General features: G+C 42.5%; 1 protein-coding gene across 13 annotated transcripts in view; it reads right to left on the bottom strand.

The window, feature by feature from the left end:
- FBXO25 (F-box protein 25) overlaps positions 1-13,233 on the bottom strand; it is a 63,833-nt gene extending 50,600 nt beyond the window's left edge. For 2 of the 13 annotated variants that reach the window (XM_037985331.2, XM_073017905.1), the window contains exons 1-3: positions 13,143-13,233; positions 11,699-11,823; positions 6,950-7,090 (exon numbers count right to left, since the gene is read on the bottom strand). In XM_037985331.2, coding sequence (XP_037841259.1) covers positions 6,950-7,083 — 134 coding nt within the window. In that variant the 5' untranslated portion in view covers positions 7,084-7,090; positions 11,699-11,823; positions 13,143-13,233. Of the gene's footprint in view, positions 1-6,949; positions 7,091-11,698; positions 11,824-13,055 lie in introns of all 13 variants that reach the window. The other 11 variants (XM_037985330.2, XM_037985334.2, XM_037985333.2 and 8 more) reach the window with 8 other exon arrangements.
- Between the last annotated feature and the right edge of the window lie 2,384 nt (positions 13,234-15,617).

Below are 15,617 nucleotides of genomic sequence, written 5' to 3'. Positions count from 1 at the left end.
AGCACTTTGGGAGGCCAAGGCCGGTGGATCACCTGAGGTCAGGAGATCAAGACCACCCTGGCCAACATGATGAAACCCTGTATCTACTAAAAATACAAAAATTAGCCGGCTGTGGTGATGAGTGCCTGTAGTCCCAGCTACTCAGGAGGCTGAGGCAGCAGAATAGCTTGAACCCGGGAGGCGGAGGTTGCAGTGAGCAGAGAGCATGCCACTGCACTCCAGCCTGGGTGACAGAGCGAGAGTCTACCCGTCTCCAAAAAAAAAAAAAAAGAACCAACAACGAAAGAAAGAAAAGAAAAGGAATAAAATGTCTAATGTTTTTCGCCCACCAAACTAGCCAAAGTAATTACAAAGACAAGGCTGCTGTAAACATCTTGTGCACTGTCCCCAAAAGCAGATGGCATGGAGCAGACAGCATCTTTAGATGAAGACATACATGCAGCCACACAAGGCACACAGATGCATTTCAGCCATTATTCCCTCATGATGAAACCCTCCCCTTGTGCAGTGTGTAACTTGCACTGACACACACACATCTTGGGTGAAGTGCGAAGTAATGGGAATTTGTGTACACTACTATTCAGAGTATAAACTCGTGCAAAATTACAGAAAGTAATGTGGCAATACTAGAATTTTAAATATACAATTCTATTAGGAACTTAGATTTCATAAATACTCACACAAGTATGCAAAAAGATATTCACAGATGACCCATGCTATACCATTAGAAATAATGAAAAGTGGCCGGGCGCAGTGGCTCACGCCTGTAATCCCAGCACTTTGGGAGGCCAAGGCGGGCGATCACAAGGTCAGGAGATTGAGACCATCCTGGCTAACACAGTGAAACCCTGTCTCTGCTAAAAATACAAAAAATTAGCCGGGCGTGGTGGTGGGCGCCTGTAGCCCCAGCTACTCAAGAGGCTGAGGCAGGAGAATGGCATGAACCTGGGAGGCGGAACTTGCAATGAGCCGAGATAGTGCCACTGCACTCCAGCCTGGGCGATGAGAGAGATTCCGTCTCAAAAAAAAAAGAAATAATGAAAAGTGGGAAATAGCCAAAATGATGTCACTGGAAGCTTGGACAAATAATTTATGGTATACCTAAACAATGAAATGCCATCATTATAATGAATGAGGAACTCAACATGCACTGACATGGAACAACTTTCAGAAAATACAAGTGGCAGAAAAGGATGAACATGCAATGCATTAGGAGAACATGGTGACACCACCTCACTGGAAAGGGAAAGAGGTGCATGACCTGTGACCCTGCAGTTCTGTTTCTAGGCACAGACCCAGGGACCCTGTGCAAGACAATGCGGATTTACAGGTTATTTCAGTTAATGGAACTCTACCTTCCAGCTGCTCAGGCCAAAGCGTTAGTATCACCCTCAACCCTCTTAGTGCACCATACACATTCCATGTGTCAGTTCCACCTGCAGAATACACCAAGGATTTGAGCCCTTCCTCACCCACCACCTCCTTTCTCTCCAAGCCATGATCATTTCCCATTGGGGTTAACCCAAGCCTCTTAAGAACTGGTCCACTTGCTTCTGTCCTGCCTCTTGGAAGTCTGTTTTTAACACAGTAGCCAGAATAATCCTGTTAAAGCATAGGCCTGAACAAATCACTCCTCTGCTCAAAACCCTGATTCCCCATTTCACCCAGAAAAGCCCTAGTCCTTACCATGACAACAGCTACTTCACAGCTGGGACCCAGTAAGGCTGGGATCTTGTCTCCTACTGGCCCCACTTCCGGGCTCCCCTCCCCAATGCTGGAACCCTGCTCTCCCTGAATATGACAGACGATGTACTCCTGCCTTGAGGCCTTTGCACTTTTTCTTTCCCTGCTGGGGAGGCCCTGCCCTCAGACATCCATTCAACCTGCTCTCATTGCCTAAGTTTCCTTCCACAGATGCCTTCTTAGAGGTCACTCTCTGTAGATTTTCCTCCAACACCACCCGTCCTTAGCATTTCTTATCTCCCACATATTACCACACTCGCTACACTATGGAACTCATCTTGTCCATTGCCTATTGGTTTCACCAGAATGCAAGCTCCATCAGACGTGGGTTTTTACGTTTCATTTATCGCTGTATCCTGACACCATAGCATATAGTAAATCCTTAATACATTTGGACTAAACAGGTGTAACAGTACGTGTAATAACAAGACCAGAGACACCTCTAAGTCTGGCTCCTGGGTAGATTTTATCTGCCAACAAAGGAGTAGAGGTAGGACTCTGGCCCATTCCATTTCTAAGGAAACCCTTTCTGGAGGGGGGGGAAGCTGTGTCCTTCCCATCCAGAGCAGAGAAAAGCCACTACCCCTCACGTAGGAAAAATACCTAGGACTCTACCCCTGGGGGTAATCAACAGGCAAAGGGCAACACACTTACTGTTCCCTGTGAGATAATTAACGAAAATGAGCCTCTGTTCAGGTGTTCTGGACAAAAAATAAAGATTCAGGATAAAGTTAATAAAGATGAAAATTTTAAATCAACTTAAGGTTCTGAGAAGTAGTCTGATGGCTCTGGATTTCCTGGTGACACAAGAGATCTGGTTGTTTTGAAAAGATGGGGAAGGAGGTGTGTAGGGAGCCAAACAACAGAGGAGAGTGAAGGAGGTTTGAAATACTGATGACACAGAGAGAAGTAGAGCAGGCCAACCAAGCAAACACAGTGGGGCTGTGGGCCGCATGGAGGCCCTACAGGCACATAGCAGATGACCAAGAAACATCAGTTTACAGAGTGAGTGGAAGAATAAATGAGTGAGCAAGTGAAAAGAACAAATCAACGAGTGGGTGAACAAGGAGGAGCAAGCAATGGGAGAATAAATTCAGGAGAAAGCAAGTGAGTGAATGGATGATGTCCCCACTGTGTTCTCTGGTTGGAATCTTCTTTCTTACATTTATTAGCTGCTCATGTGTTGGTTCATTCAGGGTTGGGAATATGCCATTTGATTGTGTTTTTTACAAAAAGACTAGGATAGATTTTAGGGTATTGGCAAGAGTGTTACTGAAACAATGGATCATGGAATATAAGCTGGACAAAAGGAGATATAAAAAAAGATGGATAGGATAGAAAAGTCAACAGTTGAGGTGGTAGTCAGAAAATCTGGAAGGTGAGAAGATTATGCTTAAGGACTGGGATGCCCAAATTCATGGGTTTGGACCATGGGAGTGGGTGGCTGAGACACAGAAGAGGAGAGAAGGAGATGCTAGGAACAAAGAGGACAGTACCAAGGCCAGAGGCTGTGAGTCCCACAAGTGGACACTGAAACCACCAGGCAACAGCAGGGATTGGGGTGGAGAAAATGACCGTAATTCTTTGTAGACTCTGACATCTGGTGAGCATGACCATGCAGGGGGTGACTGTGCAGAACAGGATCTGAGCTAGAAAAAGGGAACTTCACCCTTCACGTTCTATGCTTCAGGACACATGGATTTTTTGTTGTTTTTCATTTACAATGAGCACATGTTGCTTTATAACTGACAAAACCCACAAATTTGGGGAAGAGATAATATTAAAGTCAGAGACAAGAGTTTACGATCCAGAGAAAATCATTAATTTAAGAAGCACTAACAACAAATACTGCTTGAAACAGTTATTGCTGAGTCCAACACTGAAATTAATTTTCTTTTTCTTTCCTGTCACTAAAGAAAGGCTATAAGGAAGGTCATCTGGATTTTTGCTGAAACCTGTAACAATACTCTAAACATCCTAAGGTGAAAATGTCAATGTGCTAACAAGGATATTTACTTAAATGGATACAGGATGTCTCCTCTCCAAGGTACAGTGGCTTTTGAGCCCAGTACATACTTCAAGGGCTAGAAGATCTCCCGAATTCTCTATCCCTCATGGTAACCACAGACTATGTTCACATTCTCATAAGGGAACCAAAAATGTAGCTTCTTCTATCTTGTTTCCTTGGGGGATGCACAATTTAAAAATGCTTTTTACAGAATTCCATTATCTTGGGATATCCTGGGAACTACTAGAGTTGTAGATAATTTTGGTAGAATCTTAAATTTATGATGGCTCCCATTGCCAAGCCCACTGAGAACCAAATTACCAAAATAAATGTTAAGACATTCAAATTTGAATAGAAAATATAATGTTTTATGAGGTATAAATAAAAACAATGTAATAAAAATGATTTAGTAAATTCAATGCAAAGACCCCAGAAGCACCTCTGCCAAAACTGAGCTGAATGTGTTACATTTGACTACACACTCCCTCCTCAAATGTCAACTTCACAAAAGACAAGGAACAACTTCTTATATATCCGCAACAATGCCTCTAGTTATACTGAAATAACAATAGGCAATTACAGTGCCCATAATAACACTGAAAGCTGACGGAAAAAGTTAGAAATTCTTAAAGATATATAGTATTTAGACACTCTTCTTCAATATCTTTCCTTTATAGGAATCATACAATTTCTGTCGTCAAACATAAAACTGAGTGGCAGCAACACCATGCTGGAGAGAAGACCCAGCCAGATTATTTACTTACATTTCCCCAGCTGAACCCTCAGAGTCCTTCTCAGGGCCACCCTTTTGGCTTGTCCACTCAATCTGTGACTCACTCTTTTACTGATCCTGACCCTCTGTCCAGCTGTGCAGACATCACCAAAGGCAGCACTCAACATTTCTCACCTGTCTACTGAAACCCTTAACTGGCTGTCCTCTCTTCACTCTGGATCCCAGCCGACCTACCTTCTATTCTGAATCAACAGCCTAATAAAAGGCTCCCTTAGGTCAGGTTCAAGATGAATCCTCTGTCCACCAAACTATGCTTAAACCTCAGTAATATCATGAATGTTGTTTGAAAGAGCAGCTTAATCAAGGATTCAGAGTATGAACTGGCTGGCTGCCCCCAGATCAACCATGTTGAATTGCTTAATTTCTTACCAATGTTACCTAAACTTTTAATACTAAAATGAGTTGAAAAGTAAGCAGGAGGATACTAAAGGCCTTCTATTTTCATGCACATTCACAAAAAAGAAAATTAACAAAGTTAGGTAGAATCCTGATTACCTAAATTATTTTTACTATAGTTCTTTTTCTACGTTTAGAAAGCCCACCTTAAATCAAAGACATGTTTCTCAAAGACATGTGGGGGAAAGAGAAGGCCATTTATGTAGTGATTTTAAATGGTGGTTACATACGGTCTTATCTTTTTAAAATCTATTTTAGGTTCAAAGTTAAATGTTTTTTCCTTCCAGAGAAAGGATTATATCTACTGCAGTTTCAGGTCACCAATAGCCTCTACCCACAGGTTTGGATTTGCATTTTGGTAGGAACGAACAGAAGTCAGAGGAAGATGAACAAGACGGCAGAGTAGGAAAGGGGGGGTGCCAGTACCGCAAAGCAACTAGGTGGGGTAAAGGGTGGTGCTGACTAGTTCTCGCTCACTGTGCCCCACAGGGGGCAGCCAGGGTTGCTGTCATAAAGCCTTTTTACTCAGGGATGCTTGTGTTAACAGCAGCCATTGGTTCAAAGGGGTGGATCTGAAAGTAAGTTTGGGGGAAGGGGAAAGGGAGACAGAGGGGTAGCAAGTTACGCAGAGAAAACATATCTCGACTGTATTCTCCAATTCTATGTGTGCAGAGTAAAAAAAAAAACAAAACAATTCTCAGACATTTAAAATATGTTTGAGATGATGGGAAAAAGAACACATGAGGGAAAAAACCAAATTCCCACAAATTCCTTACTGTAGATGCAGCAGTAACACTGTACTTCAAGCATTACAGCTTTTTTTTAAACTGACATTCTGTAATATACTTCTCCATACTAAAATCCACATTTAATAGTGGCTATTGGGAGTAAATGTGAGACACCTAACATTTCTAGATATAGTCAACCACCTTTAAATTTTAAAAAAATTGCCATAAAAATTATAATTACAAGTCTTAAATAAGTTTTACAGCTATCAACATTAAATAAATCTTAGCATGGCAGAGAACTGCTACAATATAAGTTTAACAAATATTATGTGTTATTCTCACAAAAACTAAAATAGAAAATTAATTTCTGCTTCAAATACTGCAAAAGCCAGTCTCTGGTCTAAAGTTACTAAACTTCTGTCAGAAAAACATATGGCCCACCAAGCACACAGTTGATAATTACCCAAATGTAAAATAATATACAATAAATGACTAGACTCATGACATTCCAGGGAGGCTATCTCAACACTTTCCTAGCCCTCCAAATTCTCAAACACTACTGTGGTAGACACTGCAGTCATCATATTATACCCACCTACCCTGGTTCTGTGCTCATGCAGTCTCTGGTTTTTACCTGGACACGTGGCTGGGCCACAACCCCCAGCCTGCCTTGCACTAGTGCTCTAGCCAATAAGGTATGGGCAATAACGCGATGCATGTAACTTTTGGATTGTGCCACTGAAGCACAGGTTGCGTGTCTACCCTTCGGCCCGAGCACAAATGTGGCAGGTAATAAACACACTGTTTTGGACCACGCAGGTAAGACCGTACTCTTGGGATGGCAGAGCAACAAGACAGACTGTGCTTGGCCCCTTGACAACGTTACGAGCAAAGTCATCATGCCAACTCAGGTTTTTAAGGGAGAAAAACTGATGTGTCTTGTGTAAGTCACTACTATTACATCTCTGATATATGCCACCAAAACTGTATATTTTAATTTCCTCAGGTTCCTCAGCTATAATGTGGGGTTAATAATACCTCTCTCCCAGATTACCGTGAGAATTAAATGTTTTAAATTAAAAAAAAAAAGAAAAAAGCATCTATGTATGAATATTAGGCAATCTACTAGCCTCATTTTTTAGCTAAATAACTTGTTTCTTCACACCAGCCTTCTGGGTGGGCAAGTGTCAAAAGTTATGCAGCTTTGCAGGGACTTGAAAAATAGGTAAGACCATACATGCTAAACTGTCAAATGACTGGTTCTGCTCAGCTGTAACTTACATGCTGTGACTGATGTTACAATGGTTGTTCTCTCTTTCAAGTTTCTGACTACAGGATTCACATCTCTTCCAGCCATCTTCTGTCTTAATCCAACTCCATCCAGGAGATCTCCAATCCTGACCCAAAAATGGCATAGTTCTCCTATAAAAAAGTTAATTTATGTTAAAAAGTATATATAATGCACAAGTTTCTTTCCACTTAGAACATTTATTCATTAACTTTAAAGATTAAAGTTCTTAACATTTAAATAGCTGCTCATTAATTAAATGTTGGCTGGACAGTAGTGATAGTGACAATAATATAGTACTTTGATTGTACTAAAGTGATAAAATGGGGTAAGTAAAGGTGGTTTTACTGGCCTAACACTGCATATGCCATGAAAGGTTTACCAGAGGTGACATCCAAGCTCATACCTGAAAAACAAGCAGGGGTCAGTGAGTGTGGAATAAGGAATATAATCCCAAACAAGTATTCTCTCTTTGCCAGAAGTTGGGAGCAACCGAAAATGAAATGTACTCATGTTCAGCAACTCCAAGTAGTTCAGTTTGGTTGAAGCTTACAATAGAAGAAAGCCAGCGGGCCAGAATTAAGGATGGAGAAGTCATTTAAAGCCTGATCAAGTCAGAGGAGCTGGACACTATTCTGAGGGCAATGAGGGGCCAAAAAAGGGATGTAAGCAGGTAAGTGATTCAATTAGATTTGTGGCTTACAAAGAACTCAGTATCACACTGGGAGAACGTATGGGGTGAGGGTCACCTGGAGGAAAGGAGTTAGGACTGGAGGCTTCTGAATGTTGGCCTTTAAAAGGTGAGAGTGTACAGTGGCAGAAGAAATAGAAGAGCAGAGACTGCAGAAACATTTAGGAGACAGAGTCAAACAGCACTCGACGACTGGCTGGAAACGTGAGGAGGAAATCAAGGAAGTTATCTAGATTTTGTTTTGTAGCTTCTGGTTCTGGGATAAGGCACACAGAAAGAACAGCAGGGTTTTATTAGGGCAGGAGAGATAAGGGATATTAATTTCAGCTTTGGACATGTCTGTTCAGTCTGAAATACTAGACTCCAGGTATAAAAATTATGACTTAAAAAATGATGCAACTTTGTGATTGACTTCATGAAGTTCATGATTTGATAAGAGCAAGACCTCGAATGCTAGTTCTTCCCATTGACTCGATTTCTGCTCCTCTTGGTCAGTGGTTTACAACTACTGCTGTGCATGAACATCACAGGAAGCTTTTTAAACATTCAAGTGCTTAGTCTCATCCTGGTCCAGTTAAATGTGAATATTTGGGGGTGAAGGCTAAGTTTAAGTAGTTTTTAAAGGTCCACAGATGATTCTCATGCACAGTGAGACTGTGCATGAGGCTAAAAACCACCTCAGATGTTCACACTGCTGATTGAAAATGTCACATCCCAGAAAGGCTCCCTGACTCCCTGTCCAAACAGCACCCTTCTGCTGCCTTAACCCCACCCCTACCAGCCTAAGCCATATCTATTGTCTTCATAGTTGTAAGAGCTGTCTGAAAAGATCAATGTGTTTATTATCTGTTTTCCTCCAAGAAAATGCAATGTCTCGTTCAGTTCTGTATTTCATTACCTTGAACAATGCTAGGAATACAACAGGAGCTCAGTAAGAATTTATTTACTGAATGAATAAATATATAGATCCATGGTTCAGAAGAGAGTTAGACTGGAGAGAGAGAGAGGAAAATCATGAGCATTTAGATACTAATCAAAACCACACAAACAATATCACAAAATACGTAGAGAGGGAAATCAAGAGAGAAAAGAAGAAAAAAAAAAAACCCTAAGAAATATCACCATTTAAGGGACCAGCAGATAAAAGCCAAGTAGGAAAACTGAAAAGGAAGAGACAAAAAGGTAGAGGGAGAAGTAGGAAGTCAGGAGAAAAATGTATTTCAAGAAAGAAATGATCGACAGAAACGAAAATGTTATAAAAAAGCCAAGCATAGCAAGAGTTGAAAATATACGTTGAATTTAGCTACAGAAAGGTAGCTGAATTACTCAAGCAAAAGTGGTTTCTGTAATGTGTTATTTTAATTTCATGTCCCGAACAGACTTAAGGGTATTTCATAATGTAGAATATTTATATCATAGAGAATAATGTAGAATATTTACGTCATGGAGAATAAATGAGAGATGAACATCTCCAAACACCACCTCCCAACTATATCTAGTATAATAAACAAAGAACCAACTATTAAAAGGGCACTTATACAATCCTAGAAGATACAAAAAAAAAAAAAGAGGAAGCAAATTACATAGACTTCAACAATATTCCTGGATCAACCACAAATGCTTAATTCTTGACTGGTGTAGGAAATGTATGATGAAGTAATTATCTTTACATAAAGAAAATCTCAAACCTTGCTAAACTGACTTATAGTCAAAACATATCTTTTTCAGTCACATAATGATTTAAATTCTTGCTTTAGAAAATACTTTAAATATTCCTTAAATTTCAGCACGATTTTGATAAACTGTCTCACAGATCTGCTTCACAACTACTGAACATCCTAAAATGCAAAACTCAATGCCCACGTTCAGTCAACCTAGAGTTATCTAAAACCGTCTCTAATAGCATACAGCTGATTTTATGATTTTCAAGAACATTCCCACCAAAGGCAGCAAAGAGCATGAAGTAACAGATAACTGTTTGAAGTAGCACCTTGAGTCTCATAAAACACATACAACAGAAAACGGCTGCCAGAACATCTCTGATTATTATTATCTCTCAATATCAGCTTGAAATTGTGGATTCAGAAATCTATGTTTTAAAAAAACTCAAGTGGATAATCCTGAAAAATATTGCTAACAGACCAAATACAGGATTACTTCAATGACAAACATTTGAGCACCAACTAAATGTTACTATGCTAGGTGTTCCTGCCCTCAAAAGTGTGCAATTTAGCTAAGGAACTAAAAAAGAACAATAGCAAAACACACACAAATTCCATACAAACGTAATATAATAAAGTATGTTTATGTGTAGATATGTGCGTGCGCATGTATACATACATACACATTATGTCCACAATCTTGTAACTTGTGGTAAAGAGAGAATAACTAAATTTGAGCAGAAAGCAAATCAGTTGGGAAAGCTCTGACGAGAAACTAGGACTTGATCTTCGCCCTAAAGTATGGTTAGATCTTAAATGAATGGAGAGGCAAGGCAAAAAATATCAATCATGGGAATGGTGGCTGAATAAGTATAAAGGTCAAAATGTGTGCCATGATTTGAGAAAAATAAGCAGAAAAGATTGGATAAAATGGAGAAAGTTTACGGGAGGACTGGTACATAAGCTGCAAAAATGACTAGAAGCCAGATCATAGAAGAATATCAAAGGTGTTTAGACTTTATTCTGTAAGTAATTAAAAGTTTTTCAGCAACAGATTAGTGAGCAGTGTTGTTTTGAGAATAAAAATTTTCTAGGGCTTGTAGGATAGATCAAATGAAAAACATGGAGACAGAAAATAACAACTAGGCAACAAACATCTTGCCAACAGAACCTTATCTAGATGACTGTCCTATGTACATCCCGGTATCCTCAGCTAACAAAATATTTTAAAACTTGGTAACACACAAACATTGTACTTATTTGTTGGGACACTATGCCCACTTATCATTTAATACACTTATCTTCTAGTTTCACAAACAATCTCTAAAACATTTACATAAAGAGCCTGCCTAGTGTTTCCATTACTATAACCAATTCTTTTACAACTACCTAAACTCTACAGATAATTCATTTTAGCAACTCAGTGAGAAATGAATAGTTTGGTCTGAATTTCTCAGCTGCTAAGTTTGATTTTGTAAGGGTTGAAAGGAGTGAAATGCAGCCATGGAAATAAAAAAATAGTCCATGCCCAAATTCTTTATTTTCAACACAGAGGAAAAGATTTGTTTTTCTGAAGATATGTGTACCTCACAGATTTGTCATGGTATGCTCTTTGGATCACAATGAAATTTTATCTTAAAGCATAATCTATACAGCTCATGAACTAAAGCACAAACTCTGGATGCAGATTAAAAAAAAATAATAATAATAATAACAAAAAAAGACAAGTTGCAATTTAAAAGGTCTGGGGTCTGGATCTCAAATTTTCAAAAATACTCCCAATCTGAGGCATCTGAGTTGATAAATCAGAAAACAATGTTACTAAAGTTTTATAGAATGATGACGACCCACTGCTTTTAATGGGAATGTATTTGTTCAGCTAAAAAATAATGTGAATTGCTAGAGCTTTATATGCTTAATTAAAATTACCTTTGTTTTGGGAATCTGCAAATACAAAAAAACTAGAAATTACTACTGAAAATTATTAAATTTTTAAGAGCAAGCACTCAAAGGGTGTAGCTTGTATAATTTGCAAATTTTAAGCACATTTTATGCCAATTTATTTCAGAGAGCCTGCAATGATGAACTATTTTAAATCTTCCCTTAATTCCTATTTCATGTGGTAGGACATGTGGGTGAGGTACTTCAGTAGAAAAGGACTTCATGAAGTTCATTTGCTGGTGGAAACTCTTGTCATGAGAGACTCAGAACAAAAAAAGGTATTTCCTTCAACAAGCATATTTCTTCTTAACAATAATAAAGGCAAACATTTATTAGAGCCTACTGTAGGCTAGGCATTACTCTAAACAATCTACACATGCTGTCTCATTTAATCCTCACACTGTCTTCCAAAGTAGAAAACATTATTCTTGTTTTACAAGTTCAATTACCTCTTTTATAGACGAAGACACGGAGGCAAGGAGTTTAGTGGAGCTGGGATTCAAACTGATGGAGTCTCACTCCAGGATCCATGCTCCTAACCACTATATGTTTATAATAGCAGCTCCTGAAAACCCTATAAAAACAGATGCCATTAAATCATAAGCTTTCTAACATTTTTTAACCGTCTATTACATATCACTAATATGATCTCAAGTAATGATGAATCTAAATATAAAGACATTAAAACAAGGAAAACAAGATAAGAAAGAAAACTCCAGTCCATTTCAAAAGACCACATGTGATTCCCTATTTGTTTTGCTTATAAGTGTGGACAAATTTGATCCAGAAAGGACATCAAAAAAATGGCAAACTGAGGGCCGAGAGTCAAAAATAAGATTTACTCTAAGAAGGACTCAGAGATAATCACAGATTCCTCATGGGAAAGGAAAACATGTAAAGACGAGGAGAAAACAGAATATGGAAGAGTAAACGTCTTTTCCGATTAGGGCCGGATGCTAAGGATTTGGGGGCAGCAAGAGACAGCTTCATAAGGGAAGAAATTATTCTCTAGATTCTTTAGTTTTCAAAATGAGTTTGAATAGGCCCAAGGATAGAAGTGGAATCTAATTGAGAGAAAGGTCAAATTGAGCTTACTGTAGGGGGAAGGATGCAAACTTAGCGTCTGCTGCAAGAAAAACAAGCATGGAAAAGAATTAAAGGGAGGAGACAGAGCCAGAGCCACAGACCAGGAGTAGGGAAAAAAAAGAGTAAGTTAAGGTAAGCAGCAGATGGGGCAGAGTGGCCTGGAGAAACGCAGGGTCACACCCAGGCAGGTGTCCACCGGCGAAGAGGCAAGGGCCGGGCCCGGAGGGCAAACGCGGGCAGGAGGAGTCCCCGAAACACCTTGCCCAGCGAGGCGGACACAAGCTCGGGCCCGCAAAAGGGCCTAGGAGGGTGGGGGCGGGAAGGGGTGGCAAAAGGTGGGCAGGGGAAGCGGCTGAGGACACGCGGTGCACCTGTGGGCGGCTCCCCGAACCCTCCACACCCGCCGGCCGCCCCCGAGACCCCACCTGACGCGCCCGCGGTCCATTGTCCCCCCCCGACGCGCCCGCGGCAACCCCGACCCCACCTGCCGCGCCCGCGGTCCAACGTCCGCACCTGACGCGCCCGCGGCAACCCCGACCCCACCTGCCGCGCCCACGGTCCAACGTCCGCACCTGACGCGCCCGCGGGAACCCCGACCCCACCTGCCGCGCCCGCGGTCCAACGTCCCCACCTGCCGCGCCCGCGGCAACCCCGACCCCATCTGACGCGCCCGCGGTCCCCGGCCCCCACCTGACGCCCCCGCGACCCCCACGTCTTCACCTGACGCGCCCGGCGTCCCCGGTCTTCACCTGACTCGCCCGTGGCCAGCCGTCCCCACCTGACGCGCCCGCGGCCCCCAGTGCCCACCTGGCGCTCCGGCGACCTGGGCCCGCACCTGACGGCGTCGCGGCGATTATTGCCGGAAGTGGGCCGCTGACTCCCGGCGCGCCGCAGGGAAGCCCCGCCCCTGGCCGCGCTGATTGGCCGGCGCGGATGCGCGTGGCAGTGTTGCTGCCGGGTCCTGACGCCAGCAGCGTGAGCCTGCGTAGTAGGCACCGCCCCTCTGTCCGCGCGTGTCTAGAGTGCAGGGCGTGGAGGCGCGGAGGCGCAGGGTGGGGCTCGGGTGGGCAGGGACGGGCGGCGTCGGTGCCCGCGATCCCTGCGATCGCCGGGAGATTTACGCCTGCGCGGCGGGGGACGATGCCGGTCCAGGTCTTCACTGGAGGACGCCGGCCAGGGCCTTCAGGCGTTCGCGTGTCTTGAAGAGGCGCGTCCCCGAGGATGTGCGTGCCCGTGAGAGCATGCGCGTGCCCGCGCCGCGCGGGTCCCACAGGAGCCTGGGCAGCCCCGCCGCCGGATTTCCGTCCTGCGGCCGTGTTTGTACCCGGCTGGGCGCCTAGGCCGGGGTGCCTGCACTCTCGGGCATCACTGCGCGCTCACACTCAGCATTCAGGCACCAGCACCTTCTCTTTATAAGAACAGTTTGGAATCTTGTCAGATCTTTCTAGAAGGCTGAAATGCCCTGGAAGAGCAGCGTGAATAGTTTTTTCCAATTAGGAAAAAAGAATGTGGGGCGGCTGGAGGGGGAGAGGCAGGCGTGGCCGAGAAGGCCAGGTGATTCCGGGAGCCGCAGCCCCTGTGCCTCAGTTTCCTCCCAGAAACATGGAGGCGGTGAGCTCTACAGGATTTCTATAAGAACAAATGAGTTAGCGTGTGCAAAACATTTAACACAGCGTCTGGTGTGTAGCAAGCAAGTATGAGTATTAGTCTTTTCCTTGTTAAAAATGTGTGCATCTATATTTGGTGCACATTACAGGAAGTGTATAGTACGGATTCGTATTTTGGAAAAGTAATTTTAGAAGTTATTTCTGATGTGCTTATTATAATAGTGTTACTTGACCACGTTTTTAAATAATGTGAAGGCAATGAAGTAGGCAATACTGCTTGCACATCCCTAATTTAAACACCTGTCTGTCCCTCCCTCGCTCTCTCCTTTTTCTTCCTTTCCCTCTCTCTCTATTCCTTCCTTCATTCCTTTCAAGGTTGCAGATTATTCCGTTATATAAATGTATCAATTTATTCGAATAGTCTCTATGACGTCTACGATGGGCTTTAGAATGTTTGCAATAGTTTGCCATTATAAATAATGCTCAGGAGCTCTGTGATTTAACTTGTGAAGGTGTATTTACAAATAAATCTATGATTGGATTGTTATGTAAACCAAAAAGTGTCTGAGGCAGATCTCAATTGATTTAGAGGTTTATTTTGCCAAATTGTGGACGTGCCTTGGGAAAAAGAAACACAGGTTACAGTAGGATTTATGGCCTGTACTTTTTTCCAAATATTTAAAGGGAAAAGCGCCAGCAGGAGGAGAAAGATGGGAGAATAGGCTATGAGGCAAGTGGTCACATTCTTCTGAGGCTCTAATGAGAGTACAGCAAATCTAAATTTCACATGTGGAAAGACAGGTATGGGGGAGGGTTACGCATCTATCTCATACTCAGTAGATCTACATTTCACAAAAGATAAAGTAAGCTTTAGGGAACAAAAGGAAGGCTGTGTGTGTGTGTGTGTGTGTGTGTGTGTGTGTGTGCGCGCGCGCGCGCGCGCGCGCTTTTCCCTTTGGCGCAGTAAGTTTGGAGGCCTGAGATTGTATTTTTCTTTAACTAATGGGTCAAGGTTAACTGCATATGGAGTATTAGTAGAAATTGCCAAGCCAAGACCCCACCACCACAATAGGGGACACAGTAATATTAAACTTAGCCCAATTGGCCAGCATCCACACAATTCCTAGTGAAAGAATTCCTGTCTGGATGGTAAACAGGTAAACTAACTGCAGAAACTCACAAAGCAACAAAAGAAATCCACAGAATAAGAGCAGGAATTCAGAGAGATCCACAGAGTAACAGCAGGAATTCACAGAGTAACATCAGAACCCATAGTGTAATAGCAGAGCCTACAGAGTAATAGCAGGAACTCAAAGAGTAACAGCAGAAACCTACAGAACAGGATCAGGAACCCACAGAGTAACAGCAGGAGGCCATGCCGCAGCTCCGTCCAACATGGGTCAGCATATGCATGATCTTGGGTCTTCTTTGTGTGCTTTCTACCAGGCCTGGGCTTAACTGTGCTTGTGAAGAGTAACCCACTCAATGCCTTCTGGAATTTCACTGCTGGAGGAGGAGAAAAACCCCAGAGGGGCGGGGAGAAACGCATTTGTAAACATGCGGTGCAGCTGGAGATTGTGGAGCAGTTGCCCAGGCAGAAGGCTTGGCATGAGGAAGCAGTGACCAGTAGGGAAGTGCCTCCTTAACCACAGAGATTTTTTGGCAATCAATTTGT

Source organism: Chlorocebus sabaeus, chromosome 8 (genome assembly GCF_047675955.1).
Source record: "Chlorocebus sabaeus isolate Y175 chromosome 8, mChlSab1.0.hap1, whole genome shotgun sequence".
NCBI lineage: Eukaryota > Metazoa > Chordata > Mammalia > Primates > Cercopithecidae > Chlorocebus > Chlorocebus sabaeus.
The sequence above is the reverse complement of the archived record's forward strand: the minus strand, read 5'-3'. Positions and strand labels throughout refer to the sequence as shown.